Source organism: Gavia stellata, chromosome 3 (genome assembly GCF_030936135.1).
Source record: "Gavia stellata isolate bGavSte3 chromosome 3, bGavSte3.hap2, whole genome shotgun sequence".
Classification (NCBI taxonomy): domain Eukaryota; kingdom Metazoa; phylum Chordata; class Aves; order Gaviiformes; family Gaviidae; genus Gavia; species Gavia stellata.
The window spans coordinates 54,373,757-54,390,499 of record NC_082596.1 but is presented as its reverse complement, the minus strand read 5'-3'; the positions used below and the strand labels follow the sequence as shown (position 1 = coordinate 54,390,499).

At 36.0% G+C, this 16,743-nt stretch overlaps 1 protein-coding gene across 1 annotated transcript in view; it reads left to right on the top strand.

Moving 5' to 3' along the window:
* The window catches only part of LPIN2 (lipin 2), a 43,663-nt gene that overhangs the window by 2,422 nt on the left and 24,498 nt on the right, over positions 1-16,743 (top strand). The window contains exons 2-3 of the mRNA XM_059815336.1: positions 12,661-12,861; positions 16,098-16,193. Coding sequence (XP_059671319.1) covers positions 12,670-12,861; positions 16,098-16,193 — 288 coding nt within the window. The 5' untranslated portion in view covers positions 12,661-12,669. The remainder of the gene's footprint in view (positions 1-12,660; positions 12,862-16,097; positions 16,194-16,743) is intronic.

Here is a 16,743-nt window from a genome sequence, read left to right as displayed (position 1 = left end):
GGCAATATGTTTGTGATCAAATTCAGGTCTAAAGCGTATGCATTAGATGTCTTCATCCCATATTGAGCAAATTCTGAGAACTTAATATAGTAGCATACTGTATCCCAACGATTTTTGCATCTGTGAGTACTGATCAGGAGTACTTTCTTTATGAACCTTTGATCTCATTGAAGTTGCCTTTTAAGGTTCTACGGTAACACAAAGATGTCATCTCTGTGAATATCTCACTGTTATATAGGTAAGCAGAGATTTTTTTTTTTTTAAATTGTAAATAAAATTATCCACTTCAAGCACAGTAAAAATGTTGCTGCTTTTGCAAAGAATGTTTCACTTAAAAATGAGTTTTTTTCTGCCTAGCTGCTATCTCACTTTGGTTGTTACAAACACTATAGTATGTAGTAACATTAGTGCTTACATTTTTGTTTGTGCAGGTAGGCTGATTTAATATGAAACTGTCATGTCAAGTCAGATTGTCTTTGTGTTTGAGCTTAAGCATGCTTTTTGGGGATTTTTTTTTTTAATTTTGATAGAAATTTAATTTTTTCTTGTGTTCATATTTCAAGGGAATTTCCAAGTAAAGGATGCTAGCTTCATGCTAGCTTCCCCTTCCTAGTTAAGTATTTTATTGTTATCAGTTTCTTTCAGCTTTGCAGTAATATAATTTGACATTAACTGCCAGAAGTTGTCCTGAGTCACTCTTTGCCCAAAACTAAGGGACACTTTCTCATTGCTGGTATCTGTACTGGGTGAACGAATAACATTTTTAACTGAGGAACCGGTCCATTTGTTTGACTAAAGTGCTTAAGTTCAATACCAGAAATGTAAATATGTGAAGTGATAATAGAAAAGCCTCCAGTGTACCAGGTGACATTTTTGTGTTGGTCTATGTGGCTGAAGCCAGCACATGCTAAGCCAGTCTTAGGCCATGTCTTTAGGTTTACTTGTCTTTTATTAGACTGTGTAACTGTTTATGTACTTTTTCTGGATTGATGGTTATGAAAGGCCTTTTAAAGGAAACGTGTAAAGGATTCTTTGCAAAATTCTGTCAAAGAAGTGCTTCCAATAACTAATTGCAGCTGAGATTCCACTAGAAATGGAAGTAATTGTCTCTCTCACTTGGCTAACAGTGGAATTTAGTTTGTGATGTGAACTGAAATACAATGATTTTTAAAAAAATTACTTAGTGCCGAACTTAAAGCTGTTCATTCCCCAAATTAAAAGTGTGCATATTAACACAAACAAGAAATCTTCGAGGCTGCTTTACAGGTTTGTCATGTCCCGTATAGACGGTGCAGACATGCTATTGTGTGCTAAGGGTGAACAGATATGTTGTTCAGACAGGTGTGATCTCTGTGTTCATTAAAACGCAGTAATGCAAGTAGATTGTATTTGGTGAATGAGTAAGCATATGGTGCTTTGCTCAGCTGTATCTAATTTTCCCCCTTCCCAACATGTCATGCTATGAATACTTTTGTGTGGGAATTCTGTAAGACTACCATTTTTACCCAATTTTCTAATAAAATAGCCAAGTCTTATATGCAAATTAAATTCACGGATGTTGCTGTATTTTGGTATATGTTCATCAGTTCAACAATATGGAGAGTCTATCAAGTGAAAAAAGGTTTCTTGTTTATATACACTATATTTAGAACTTTTTGGATATTCCATGTATGTATTTCTTAAAATAAGTATAGTTCTGTTCGTTCTTGTCAACCTGAAGATACGTACTACTCTCAGAACTTGCATTCATGTATCCATTTTAAAGGTAACCAAATTATTCACCACTAATAGATCAGGATGCATTTCATGCTTAAATACATGACTGTTCTTTTGCTTTGACTTTTAAATCCTGAAAGGTTGTAAGAAAATATAAATACACCTGAGGCAGATCAGTGCCTGGAAAGAAACATTTTTAAATAGAGAAAATAGAAAGATAAAGGATTGCTCATTAGGGAAATGCTTAGTGCTTTCTAGAAACATACAGGAAAAGCTTCATCTGCTTTCTCTCATCTCATGTAAAAATGAGATAGATGGAATTTCTATTCAGAAACTTTGGTTTCTGTGGTATGTGTCTAGAAATAAGTTCAACCAAGGATGATGTGGCTGTAGAAGAGTCTGTGCTGCTGGAAATAGATATGTCAAGTGTGGCAGGCACTTGCATGGGATATGCCCCTGCAGATTCCAAAGAGGTGCACTCCTGGATTAGCCAATTACTTCTTTACAGTACCTTGAAAGAAGTTAAGATCTTCACAAACGTAAGAACTTTTTGTGTGCATGTAACCTAATTTTTGATTAAACTGATAATTTTAACAGTAAAATACATTTTATGGACTTGTTAATGTATTCTTTGTTCTCACTGAAGTTCCCTTGTAAACAGAGAAAAAAGTAACTTTAAAAAAAGAAGAAAACACTCAGATTAATACAAGGAAAGACACCATAATACCGGAATCAGATGATTCATAGCAGATCATACAGATACAACTGTTGACACATTACAAAAGAGCCAAGTCCAAGTAAACTGCGGATTTCCTTTCTTGCTATCTTTTTTTTTTTCTTAGAGATAAAAAATATACTTAAGCTGCACTGAAAATTATTCTAATTTGAATGGCTCTTGACTCTACCTGGCAGGAGATCTTGAAGACATTGAATTTACTGTCTTGCATCATAGATGGAAAACTAGACATTTGATTTTATTCATTTTTAACCACCTGTTTAGTGGGCAATGCATTGCTTTTGTATCACTGGTGTTTCTCTAACATATATTAATTGTTTGGATCCTTGTATGACACTATTATTACTTGTGATGGGGTATTTTCATTATTTTTATTTTTTTGATGGCAGGGTATTGCAGGTAAAAGCAGGTAACACTGCCTTTTAGTCTTTTTCAGCATTTTTGAGCAGAACTTGATTTTTAGTTGCCTATAACTTTGCTAAAATGGAAAATTTCATTCCAAGTTATGTATTAGCCACCTTCAGCCTTTATGTGGAAAATTTCAGCAAGTATATTCATTTTTTTGTAAGAAGTGAAACTTGATGATATATTTCCACTCTACTAGAGGAAAAACTCTAGCTGTTTTCTCTTAAAAAAAATTCTCGTGTCCACTTCAGAAGGGATCTGAGGCAGATGGTCCTCATTCAGTATGTTTTCTGTTAGTCATGTCTAAATTTATTTTGTTTTGGCAAAGTTATTAGCCTTTGAATTAGGCTTAAAAATCCATCTTGAGAATGGATAGACTTTTGCAGTTAAAAGTAACAGAGATGCTGTATTGAATGTATTTTACCACAAGCTGGAATGAGCAGAGCTTTATTTCCAGTTTCAGTAAGCAGATGCTTCAGACCAGGGCTAGGATCATGAACTTGGGCACAGGAAAGTGTTTTCAGTCCCAGTCTGATTTTTGTAATCTCTATAGGAGAATTGGGAGCTCTTCCGCTTTGTTTGTACCGGATAGCCAAAGTGTAAAAAATGCATGAAAATAAAGAACCGTTGTGGAATTTAGGAATCTGAGTTGAAGCCTGGGGAGAAAGGACCTTTTCTAGTGTCAGGATGGGGTGTGAGACTGACAACTGTGGTACTTAAGTCTTAGTTGATAGTAAGTGAAATGATTTGGGGCAGGATGGGGTGAAGGAGACATATGGGACATGAACAAAGGTTGTCCCATACTTGCCGTAGGATGTGTTAATTAGAGAAGAATTTGTCTCATTCATTCATCTCAGCAAATTTATCCTGATCTCTGAGTGAATTGTGATTGTGTACTGATAGAAGCTCATGTCTATAGGATTTCTGCTTCCTTCCTTCCAGAACTTAGAATGACATGTACTGATGAAAGCTGGGGAAAAGTCCTGTAGCGGTGTTCTGGCCGCGCTTGTTCTACAGTTCCTATACAGTACAATCAAGTCACTTAAGTATAATTTTCACAGGCAATCAGACTTTTTTTTTTTTGTAATGACCATCTGGGATATGTAAACCTGATTAGCAGCTACAAATGTAGCTTATAGAAGCAATGTTTTGAATATTCAAAGAGGTAAAAGATGGAAGAAAACTCTGCATAGTCAAGTTTTAACTGTGCTAAAAACCCTTGTATTTTTAATTCCTAATCTCCTGGCCTAAGTTTTCCATTGCATAGGTGAAAAAAATAATACTGCGCCTCTGGGATGCTGTAAAACTAAATGAATGCAATCAAATATGTTATGAAGGTTACTGTAGAAAAGTATCATTTAAAAATGGAATCATACTTCCCATCAGGGATTTTGACTAATGAGCAATGGGATAAGATGTGTAGACCCACAAAGACCAGAGGAAAAAAAAAAGAACATAGGATGATGACTGATCTTTGTCAGGAGTAGTAACTTGTATGAGGCTAGTGAAGAAACTTGTATGTGCTTTCTGGGGCTAAACCACAGTAAAATTTACCCACACCAAAGAGCTGGATTAAAGTTACATGAAAAAGATTGCTTCTAATACTTTCCAAATTTGGGTTATTTGCTTTTCAAAACTAAAGCTAGTTTTCCTGTGTAAATTGTAAGTAAATAACATAGTACTTAAACTTACTCAGGGGGAATTATATTTTATTTACCTTATTCATTTTGAGAAATAAAAGACAAGAAGGCTTACTAAATGTGCAAAGCTTATTACCTGTCTAAATCTTACCTTACTGTCTGTGCAGTAACCACAATTTTATTGGTATTCTAGAAAGGCTGTCCTCTAAAACACTTTTAGAAGCTTTGAAGAAAATAATGTCAATCTGAAATGCTGAATAATACTGAAATATAATAGATATAACAGAAAATTGTACAAAAAAATTAACATAAAGCTAAGCCAAAAGCGTTTGAAAAGAAGCACTGTCTTACAAGGATGGCTTCCATTCTGCTCATAACTGGTTTTTTACCATATTTTAGTGGAACACGCATGATAAAGAAATGATGAACAAGCAGAGGACAATTGAGTGTGTCTAGTAATTCTTAATATCCTATAAAAATACTTGTCATGTCTGCTAACAAAACCAGTAATTTTTCCTGTGAAGAGCCACATTAAATACAAACTTATTCAGTGTATAGAAAAGGGCCCAGGCATGGTGGCAGCTTATTGCAACCTTACTGCAGATGTAGCAATCCCAACACTCAATTTAGGAGTTTGCCATCAAAACTGAATTAGTTTTGGCCTTAAATGTAGTTCATTAATTATTTTGGAAACCTAAAAGCCATTTGGCTGCATCCAATAATGTGATTCATTGTCCTTGCATCAGATCCTAATGCATAAATTTACGAAACTTAGAGGAGGATAGAGTGAAGGTGGTAGTAGGATCCTAGATAATTTTTTAGCTTGTAATTCAAGTAGTCCTTCACAGTCTTCTGTAGCAGAGACAAAGTAACACCATGGGGGTGGGGAGGAGATGCATGGGTTTAAGGTAGTAAGAATGTGTCTATTTTGAGGGAATCATTCTATGATTCTGTGGAATATTAACGGTCCTCAGAGAATGTCTTCCCCCACTCAGGGGTAGAATTGGTTCCTTATACTACTACACTTCCTCAGTTATTTCACCTATCCATGATACTATTGAGAGAAGTAATGACATTTCAAAATTCCTCAGATGAAAAATTAATTCTTACTCTGTCATGGAGCTAGGTATACAGTAAGCTTGAATGTATTGTCCACACAACCACAGGAAAAAATGTTTATTTTGGTGTCCATTGTTTTTGTATAGTTTAGTGTAAACTTGACACCAGGTCAATTATCTCTTTACTATTATAATGGAATTTCAAAAAGGGGAGAAAATAGCCCACAAATACCAGACCCTGAAATGTCATCAGGTTTGTCTTATAAAACATGACTAGCTAGCCCAGTGAAACCGTCAGTGGAGGGAGCAGGCGTGTGGAGTGGCAGCAGGCATTCTTGAATTTGGTATGCAGCTGGCTGAACTAGGACTTTGAATGCTGCTACAGGTGGTAGAGTTGCAACAGTGGGCGAAAAGTCTCCAAGTGAGCTAATGTAGACTTTGCTTAAGAATAATTAACTAAATCCCTGTTTCTTTTCGTGGGAGCTTCAGCTAAAGTCACGTGACCTGGTGTAAAACAAGATCATTACCTATCAGTGCAAACATATGGCAAAGTCTGCCCATGTTATTACTTATCTCAAAGAGCGCAAGGGGGCTGTGACATTTCAAGCAAAGCCTATTGGTGAGGGAGTTTCTGTGTAAGTCTTCTTAAAGAATTGCTTCCTTTTTAATCATACTACTGTGTGGGCAAGTATACTAAACATTTTTCTCTGAGAGACCAGAAGATTTACATAATTCTTCTGCTTCTATGAAAAGAGAAGAAATGCTGATACAACATTCTGTTATGGCTGTAGGCTTTGCATTTACCTGTACTGTGGAAACTTATTTTCCTGTTTTCTGAGATGCATTTCTCAGAACAGGATGGGTTTGAAGATCACTTCAATAGAAGTGTTGTTAGAGCTCATGAAAGGGTTCCTTCTGGAATTTTGGTGAGTTTGACAGATTTATTGCTAAGTATGGGTATATAATTTCCTATAGCGTAGTTAAAATGTATAAAAATTGACTGCCTGTATTTAATAGTATGTGGAAGACTTTAATTAGGCATTCAACAGACTTATGTTGTTTCCCATTTTTGTTCCATAAGTGCTCTGTGCAGTACTAGGAGCAATTCTAAACCCCAATTAAAATCTTTACTTAGGAGCAAAGATGTATTTGTTTGCTTGTTTTTGCCAAGTAGACCTGATGCTAAAGTGGTCCTGTTTCACGTGGTCATTCCACCCAGCCCCCCGCCAAATCTTTTCAGGGTACAGAATAGAAACTAGTAAAACACTTGCTAAAGATTTTCTCTGGTTAAGGAAAGCTCCCGCCTCGTAAATATATATATGTGCAAATATAGGCAAGATGAGATAAATTGAGGGAAGCCATTGCTATGCATGTTTTTTATTTTGGTTTTCTACCTAATCTCTTGAAACAAATGCAACTTCTTTACTGTTTACATCATGTGGCATTAGACTATCTTTTAATCCTCTAAATGTATCTCAAAATAAACGGGATGTATAAATATCTACTCTCTTTTAAGTGAAGATCTACATTTAAGTAACTTTTTTTGCAGTGACAGTTAAAATTCATGCCCTCTGAAGCTGTATCTCTCTAGAGCAATCTGACAGCTTGCCTTTGAGCAACTTGCACTCTTCTTTTTCTGTTGTTGCACTGGGCATTTGTAGTGTTCATGTTCATAGGAGTGCACCTGTATAAAAGGTGTTGGCTTTAAGAACACAAAATATGTGGTTTACCTCTACTAGAGCAGTACTCCAAATGCACAGAAAACACAAATTTGTGGACAGCCTTTTGATTATATCTTGCACTTGTACATGGATATTACTGAAAAACATAAAAAAATTGTTCAAGAAAACATGTTGGCTTTGCAGCAGCCAAAATAAGATTTTTGTTAATGGTACATAGATACAATTCCTCTTCACAAAACCTCCTGCTCAGCTTATGCTAATGTAAGCATTTCATGGTGATGAGTTTTGAAAATTTGGCTATCTGTCATGTAGAGCATGTTAGATACTTAATCTGAGCTGTAGTACTGTTTAATGATTATTTCTGAGAGCCATTCTATTCTGCATTGCTGTAATGTGAAGAAGTCAAACAGCATATGCAAGGTTAATTTTAGTTTAACTGATCTGAGTTATTTTATAGATGGAGGCACAGAATTTTATTTTTAGTTCTTGAACTTCCAAAGTAGATATTTTCTTTTCTTACTTACTTTTACGCTCTTTCTCTCAAAAAAAGAAAAAAAAGCAGTTTCAATTTCTGTCTTTTGTGTTGTAATGGCTTCTTGCCAGAAAAAAATCTTTTTTATCATATAAGACAGAGAGATCCTTTCCCCCATTCCAATTACAGTTGCACTTAGCTTAATAGTATTAATATATTCAGCTATAAGAATTTTTGCAAACTAGGCAGTATTGCATAAACATTCAAAAATCAATCTCTCAGTAGCCTCAAAAATGACAAAAAGTGTTTTTCTGCTGTGAGGTATTGATAGCCTTTTCATTTGCTGTCCTGGAAGAATAAGTAGTGGTGAGCTACATTTAATTTTAGCTTTTATGCAGTGTTCTGGAATTTGACTGCATCAGGTAATGTGTATACTCTGGATATCAAAATAAATAAAATTTAAAAGCTAAACAGTATTGTGAAATATTGCTGCATTGCCCTTTCTTAGCTTGTCTTCTCCATCAGACTTCTGTCTTGAATTATAGAACTGGAAATTGGCATGCTGTTTAGGTTCTTATAGCAGGTTATGAAGGCATACTGCTCTCTCCTTTTCGCTGCTTTCAGGACAATGACATTTAACAAATGTTTACTAAGCATGAAATAAAGAGTGTTACTGAGGAAATACTTTTTCTTACCAGTTATTCTGTGATGAGGCTATTTCTATCACATTTGCAAGAATTAATACAATAACATTTTACGCTGTTCCTCTCTATAGTCAGATTCAGTACTGCTCACCACAAGTTTTCCAACAATATACAATAAAACTTAAAGCAAAAAAACCTCTCCCAAATTTAAAAATCTCCTAGCTGGGATTCTATTGACATTTGAGATAAATTAAACATCTCATGTTTCTCAGGTATGTAGTGACACTTCACTTCTATTTGATCATTTGCTTGCTACAGTTTGAACCATCTTAAATACCACGTTTATCTTACAAAGTGAACCATTATGTTAAAAGCTGAACTACAACCTGATAAACAATAATATAAATCAGTTTCTGATCTACAATTTTGTTTACTTACAATGTACAAAACAATGTTTTTGTTAAGACTTGGATCATGAAAAGTTTCTTTCCTTATAAACACTGTTGTTAATACTCAATAGGTTCAAAAGTTCATAACTTTTTCACATGTGAGAGGATATTCTGTTTATGTACGATCATAAAAGTGGCTGGGCTGTGACCTATAGAAATATAACTTGAGATCTACAGAAAAGAGAACTCACTACAGGAAAGCAAGAATATGTGTAAAATATGTGAATGCTTCAGTCTTGTGGGATTTTTTTTGGTGTTTTTCTGTGGTTTTGACAAGGTCACTTAGCAAGTATGTGAGGAAAATTAGATTGTTTATCAACTGAAGTGGCCAAGGTGTAGCCATGAATGATAATGACTACGTGTTAGATAATTTTTTGTAAGATTGACAATAAAGATTGACTGTCATTGTAGAGGAGGACTAATTGCTTAAACAGTAAAGCAGAGACATTCCTACCTTTCTGTCTTGGGTTAGAGTTCCATGAGATGCAGCAAATATCTCACTTGCCAAAAGGAAGATGTGCAGTTCCCTGCCCTAGCCTTTTTTTTTCTAGCCCTCTGGTGCTGCTGTGTGCCTCATGACTCTCTGGTGTTTATCATGTTTTTCTTTGTGAGCTATTCTAACTTACTAACCCACTGAAACAAACAACACCACCACGCTGGAGGGATGGGATGCCATCCAGAGGAACCTTGACAAGCTCTAGAGGTGGGCCCGTGTGAACCTCATGAAGTTCAAGAAGGCCAAGTGCAAGGTCTTGCACGTGGGTCAGGGCAATCCCAAGCACAAATACAGGCTGGGTGGAGAATGGATTGTGAGCAGCCCTGAGGAGGACTTGGGGGCGTTGGTTGACGAGAAGCTCAACATGACCCGGCAATGTGCGCTTGCAGCCCAGAAAGCCAACCGTATCCTGGGCTGCATCAAAAGAGGCATGACCAGCAGGTCGAGGGAGGTGATTCTCCCCCTCTACTCCGCTCTCATGAGAACCCACCTGGAGTACTGTGTCCGGCTCTGAGGCCCCCAAGATAAGAAGGGCATGGACCTGTTGGAGTGAGTCCAGAGGAGGGCCACAAAAATGACCAGAGGCCTGGAGCACCTCTCCTCTGAGGACAGGCTGAGAGAGTTGGAGTGGTTCAGCATGGAGAAGAGAAGGCTCCAGGGAGACCTTATAGCAGCCTTCCAGTACCTGAAGGGGGCCTACAAGAAAGCTGGAGAGGGACTTTTTACGAGGGCATGTAGTGATAAGACAAGGGGTAATGGCTTTAAGCTGAAAGAGGGTAGATTTAGATTAGATCTTAGGAAGAAACTCTTCACTGTGAGGGTGGTGAGGCACTGGAACAGGTTGCCCAGAGAAGCTGTAGATATCCTCTCCCTGGAAGTGTTCAATGCCAGGTTGGATGGGGCTTTAGGCAACCTGATCTAGTGGAAGGTGCCCCTGCCCATGGCAGGGGGGTTGGAACTAGATGATCTTTAAGGTCCCTTCCAACCTAAACCATTCTGTGAACAAAAAAAATGGGTAGACTTCTGCCAGTTGTGTCAGTGAGCTAAAATCAGCTCATTAAGAGGGTCAGATGAGGAAGGGTTGAAGTGAAACCTCCCCTGTTTAGCAAGGATGAGCTATTATTTCATTAGCAAGCAGTCAATTTTATAGTTGTACATGAAACTACTTAGAGATTAAACTGACTTTTATTAATCACTGGTGTTGATAGGGAGTCCATTCTACTAATCTCATTAGTCACTCAATGACAGTCTGTTCTTTTTGTCTTCATCAACTATATTGTACAAAAGCAATGGGAGAAAATTCTCTAGCGTGTTACCTGGCATAGTAATTCTGTGGAAAATTTCAAAACAATTTTAAATATGTATTGGAAAACCCCCGTCTTCTTCCTTTTTAAGTCTTGTGGAAAGGAAAGAGTATTTTTTTCCCCAAAAAAATCTAAATATGATTAGGTAATGTATCTTAGGCTGGAGAAACCTGAGACGGAGAAAAATACTTCCATAGCTTCTCTGTCTGTGAAAGTAGCTTTAGATTTCCTGCATGTTTGTAATTATATTGGTACTGTTAGATGCTACAGAAGTAGCTTCTTTTTTTTTTTTATAGAAATATTATCCCAAAACACAATTATTACAATATAAGCCCTGTTATGTGTTCAGTGTTCTGTGTTTTGCTTGTTTGCAGTGGCTCTTTGTTCTCCCAAATACTACTCTTAACTTCAGAGGCATGCGATTGCTTTGATATATTTGAAACGAGCTTGCAGCAGTCTTCTGGGTGAGAGGTGGGAGAGGGCAGAATGAGGAAAGGTTGCACTTAGGTTTCCAATAGAACACCTGCACGGTTTTCCCTCCTCTTTCTCTTAAAGCTCAGATGTTCAGAGAAATCTTTGGACTTCATTTCTTATTGGCAGTCATAGTTCACATTGTATTCTTAGTCTGAAAGACTTGCAGTCATTCAAATTTCGTTCATTCACTTAAGTATTTTTAATGGATTAGACAATGTTCGGTCAGTGATGCTATGTGTTCTTTGTTTATCTTTGTATTTATAATTTCTTTTCAGTTTGACTATAGCATAATTTTCTTATTGTGTGCATCTTCCTTTCCTCGTATTGTGTCCTGAACTCCTCACTCTCATCTAATAAGATTCCTTCACTTAGACTACATACTGTTCTTTTTCATTTTTCTGATGTCAGGAGTATGAACAACCACAAAAAACTGTAAAATATTTGTTTTGTCTTGACTGAAACTTTGTGAAACTTATGGAAAGTAGTTAGTGGGTACCTCTTTACACTTAAAATAATATATTGCATGAGTGTGTAAACTTGATTAAGACTTGCTTTTCACATATGAAAATGTAGTATTTGGAATTTAGTGTTTATTCTTTAGGTGTAATTTCTGTGGATATAATAGTTGTTAACTGGTAAGTCATCTGCTTCTCGTGGATGAGAAGTGTGTTCAGGACAAGGTCATGTTGCTAGGTTCATTGTGTTTTCGCAGTGCAAATTTTACTTCACCAGCTGTTTTTAAATACAGGTACCTACAAGCTTCATTAAGCTGTTTAGAGAAGTATACATTTTAACTATAGTTCATACTTATTCTAGTTTTATTTAATCAAAAGTTAATGGGAGAGTCTCAGTAATTAATATCTGGCATCATCTACCACAGGTGGAAGTTTTCCTTGCCTCAGTTTTAACTTCTGAAGGTCAGTGGCAGTGCTTTTCAAGCTTTACAAGCTCATGGTTTTTATGTTGCAAGAGATTTTAATACTCGTTTCATGGCAAATAAATTCACTAGTGTTGTGCTTTCCTTATATAGGAAGAAAACTGGATTTCTTCCATATTTGTTTTCTCCACACTCATTCTCAAACTCCTTTATCTCCCATTAGATCTTTTGATAATTTCTTTAAGATGACTCAGCCATTTTTAAAATACAGAGCTGTAAAGGAAGAGTTACATGTAGTACACTCCACATAACTAACTTTTCCTGACTTTTAAGATTATTATGCATCCTTGTGTACAGTTATTTCCATTTTCAATACAGGTTCAGTTGTATTAAATAGGCAGTCTTCAGAGAATGAATTTGTCTCTCTAGCTTTTCTGAGTAATTAAGCATCACTTGAATCTAGGCTTTGGAGTTTAAATTTTGAAGCATGTAATTTTTACTTTAAAATAACTCTGGAGACTGTTAGTAATATACGAATTGGCTCAAAATTCTGTTGACTCTTGAAGGTGTTTGTGGAAAGCTTGTTACAATAATCAGAGTAATTGATAAATGACATTGCACATCTATTTAGATAGTTTAAAATTATTTTTAAAAACTTTTTACCTTTTAAAAATTTATTTACTTTTTTTTTCCTTCCTCTCTCTTAGTCTCAGACTATGAACTACGTAGGACAACTTGCAGGACAAGTCCTGGTTACTGTGAAGGAGCTGTACAAAGGCATTAATCAGGCAACCCTTTCAGGATGCATTGATGTCATTGTGGTCCGACAACAAGATGGTACATACCAGTGTTCTCCTTTTCATGTCCGATTTGGGAAGCTCGGTGTATTGCGCTCTAAAGAAAAAGTGGTAAGTTCAGAAAGTGGGCCAAACCAAAGTTTTTAATAACAATGCATTCCCTTTTTTCCCCCCTCTTCATTCCTTCCCCAGCCCTCTACATACCCAGGTAGCAGGCTGGTTTAGTACGGAGCAGTTTCTCATATATGCTGTACAGAGTGATAGTTTTGGAATACAAAACAGAACTTCCTGTGGTAGTCTAAGGACTCTGCAAAAAAATACTGTGAAAGAAAAGCTTTGACAGCTCTTGAGCTATGCAAAAAGAATAATGCAAACATATAGACTTCACAATCTTAAAATGTTCACATGGCTATTTATTTACTTGTTTAAGTATGCTGGGAAAGAAATGCTTAATGCCATTTAACTGATTCCTGATGTTGCAAGCAACTATTTTTGGAATGTCTGGGGGATAAATAGAGCATGTCTTAAGGGTTGGTGACCTATCATAAATATTACTCCTTGTTAGCTCTATTCAAGGTTGATACACAGTAGAAAATGCAGTTATTAATACTCACAAGCAAAGAAAAACTGGGACTGAAGCTTCATTTACTTGTGGGCGTATTTGAAAGAGAACCTGGTACAATTCCCTATCCAGCCAGTCTGAGATTGTGGTGCTACCAGAGTGGATTGTCCTGCCATCCCCTTTCCGTATATTTTAGTAATAGTGTCTAGGGAGTGAGTTGTAAATTTGTTGTAATTTTGTTGTTGTAAATTTGTACTAAATTGGTTGTAAATTTGACTAAAATGGACCTATTGTGGGGAGGCTTTATGTTACTGTCAGTAGGGAGCACTGTGTATGGCAGTATTGCCTGTGGGTGTGCTACCAAAGGATGCATGGATTGATTTTAAAAAGATCGTAAAACCTCAGGATTATATGCTGCTTTTCTAAGAAGTGAAAGGACACTGCAGGAAACTACCTCCATCTTCATATTTCGGTTGTAAAAGGAGAATAAAGTGCAACTAAAAGAGCAGTTACGTTAGGGCATTTTTTTTTGTTAATGGTTATACTGGGAATTATGTGCATTAAAATTGTAAATTTATCATAGTAACATAGGCTAGCAGCAGTTTTCTTCTTTCATTTCTTTCTTTTGATTTTTCACTTGCTAGTGTTTTTCTTTATGAGCACACTGATGACAAAAAGTTGATTTTTTCCTAAACAGTTGTGCGACAGATTGCACTACTGTTTTTCAGCAAGATACAAAAGAGGTGGTATAGCTGTACTTTTTCTAATGTTTAAGCAAGTGAGATACACTTACAACAGAAGTGCTCTGAAACTTGAGCTTGCTACATGTCTTTAATTACATTTCTGAGAAGCTGAACCAAATTTGAGAGGATTTCAGCTTCTGGGTACCTCTAAAAAGCTGTTGAATAGTAGAAACATCTACTCTTGGTACTTGCTGTACTATTCTATCAGCGTAGTTCTCAGCTTGTGCTTGAGTGGGTGGCTGCTGCTTCTTGCTCCCTTCACCCTTGGACGTGCCAGTCTGCATTTGAATATTCTTTCAGTAGTCAGTTGAGTGTTTATTACTGCATTGTGTATGAGTTTTTCTCTGGCATGTAAAGAGGCTAAGACTAATTGCTAGTCTCAAGATGTATAGGAATGCAAAATATGTATATCTGTGTTTCAGCTCTGTACTTAAGATATATACTGAAACCAGTGTGAGGTATAGGTACTAAAATTAGGGATGTTTGTCTGTCTAAATCAGCTTAAAGAAAAAGTTGGAAAAAAGAAACACTAAGGTAATTTTTTTTGGAAATTCAAGAAAATATTTTAAGAATAAACTGTTCAATAGTGAAATAAATATGATTATCAGATCAAAACTATTCAGTTCTTGTGGGGGAAAAAGAAAAGCTGTTATCTTAAGGATTTGCGTATAGTCCCCATGCATGTTTGGTTATCTACTTGTAATTTATCATCATCTATGATTTAGTTTCCTTCGCTAATGGTTTTATTCTCATAAATGGGTGAATAACTGAGTGGATTAGGATACATGGATACTGCCTTTTTTAGTTAGCACTGTGGTGGGGTTTTTTTCTTGGCAGTCCATGTGCTAATCTTAAAATTAGTCTTCTTTTTCCTTTTTGACTGGCCATTTCGTATCACGATAACTAACTATGAATATGAGTATTCATATCGTAATACTAGCTGTATGGCTTGGGGTGTAATTCTTTCTTTTGTATTGGCAGGGAACTAGAATTTGAGCAATGTACATATTGGATATCTCATAGCAAGTGCAGAATTTAACTTGGTCTCCTTTTGACAAAAGTGTCTGAACTATATATAACCTGAAATGTCATTGGCATTTTCTGCAGTAAGGCAAGTCCATTGTGTTTCTATCTGACATGTATTATATTATTTTTATTTAGCTAGGCTAAATGCAGATATACAGATACCATTAGATAAGCAGATTTACTGAAAAATAAGGTAATTATATCTGAATATTGAACACATTTTCTTTGGAAAAATTTGAGATTGAACTTAACTGGATGCCCAAGATTTCACAAATAGGAGGAAGTAAAATAGTTCTATCTTGGTTTTAGAAAGACATTTGGTTTTTTCTTTTATTTCATACATGTGGGGAAGGGTAATCTTTCCCTCTTGTGCAATGTAATCTAAGTTAAAGTACCTTTTTATGAGAATAAAAACATTCTTCCTTTGATGAAAGCACTATGATTGCAGAAGGGTTGTGGTGCTATGTCATATCCCTGTAAACTCATGAGCCAGAAAATCTGAAACAGTGTTAACTGAGTTGCAGGAATAATTGTGGCAAATCTCTATCCCATTGAAACAAAGCCTGCCTTCAGGAGGCTTCCATTTTGTTGTCTTGAACTTTTGGTATTCAGGACTCAGATTCGTACTAGGCCCTGATTCAGGTTGAGCTTTAAACATAGGAACATGAACAGTCTCAATCATTCATCATTCTTCCAGAAAATTAAAGACTAGATCAATTATTATTATTTATGCTTCTAGCTCTCCAAATTAGTTGAACAAGATTTGGTCTTCAGATGTTTTGGGTGTTTTTTTCCAATTTTTCTTGTAGGTGTTAGGCTCTCTGCTAGGAGCATGATGTATTTTGCAGGTTAACAAAATAAAGATCATTATAACAGACTTCTTTCAGAAAGCAGAGGGAGGAGAAAGAGACGTGATTATACAATGGAACAAAGTTTGCTCTCAGAGCGAAGTGGGCCTTGAGGTCAGTGCTTTCCCCTATGACAAATTATTTACATTAAATTGTCTCTTTCTACAGATTGATATAGAAATAAATGGCGATGCTGTTGATCTTCATATGAAACTGGGTGACAATGGAGAAGCTTTCTTTGTACAAGAAACTGAGGAGGAAAATGTAAGGGCTTTGTGCTTCGTGATGGCTACAATGCAATATTAACAGAGTAATGTGTTAAAATGCTTAATATAGTGTTTGCAATATTGTAACTTCTATGAAAGCTAGATTTTCTGTGACTGAATCTTAACATCACTTTAATATGCTGCCAAGATGCTTGGTGTTTTGTACAACTCTGCTACCCGTGACAACAAAGTAAATAATTCTTTTGTTTTAGTAGAGCATTATTTGAAAGATTTGTTGAAATTTTTTTCACTTTGTTTTAGTATATTCATTCTTGTTGACTGCAGTTATACAGATTGCAGTGCCTTACAATAATTTTTGCCTTAAGTTCTTATAGCTTGTGTTATTGACCACTGTGCTAATAAAGGTTGTCTATTTTTGCATATTTTTAATTTGTCTTATAATTTTTAGAACAGTTTTTCACAATTTTGCCTATGGAACTTTCACCAGTTAACAGTAACTTCAACTTGAGAATTCTTCTTGTGTTCTAATACAGTAATTAATTTCCCAAGAACCTATTGCAGCTAGAAGCTAATGAGCTTCTGAAAAA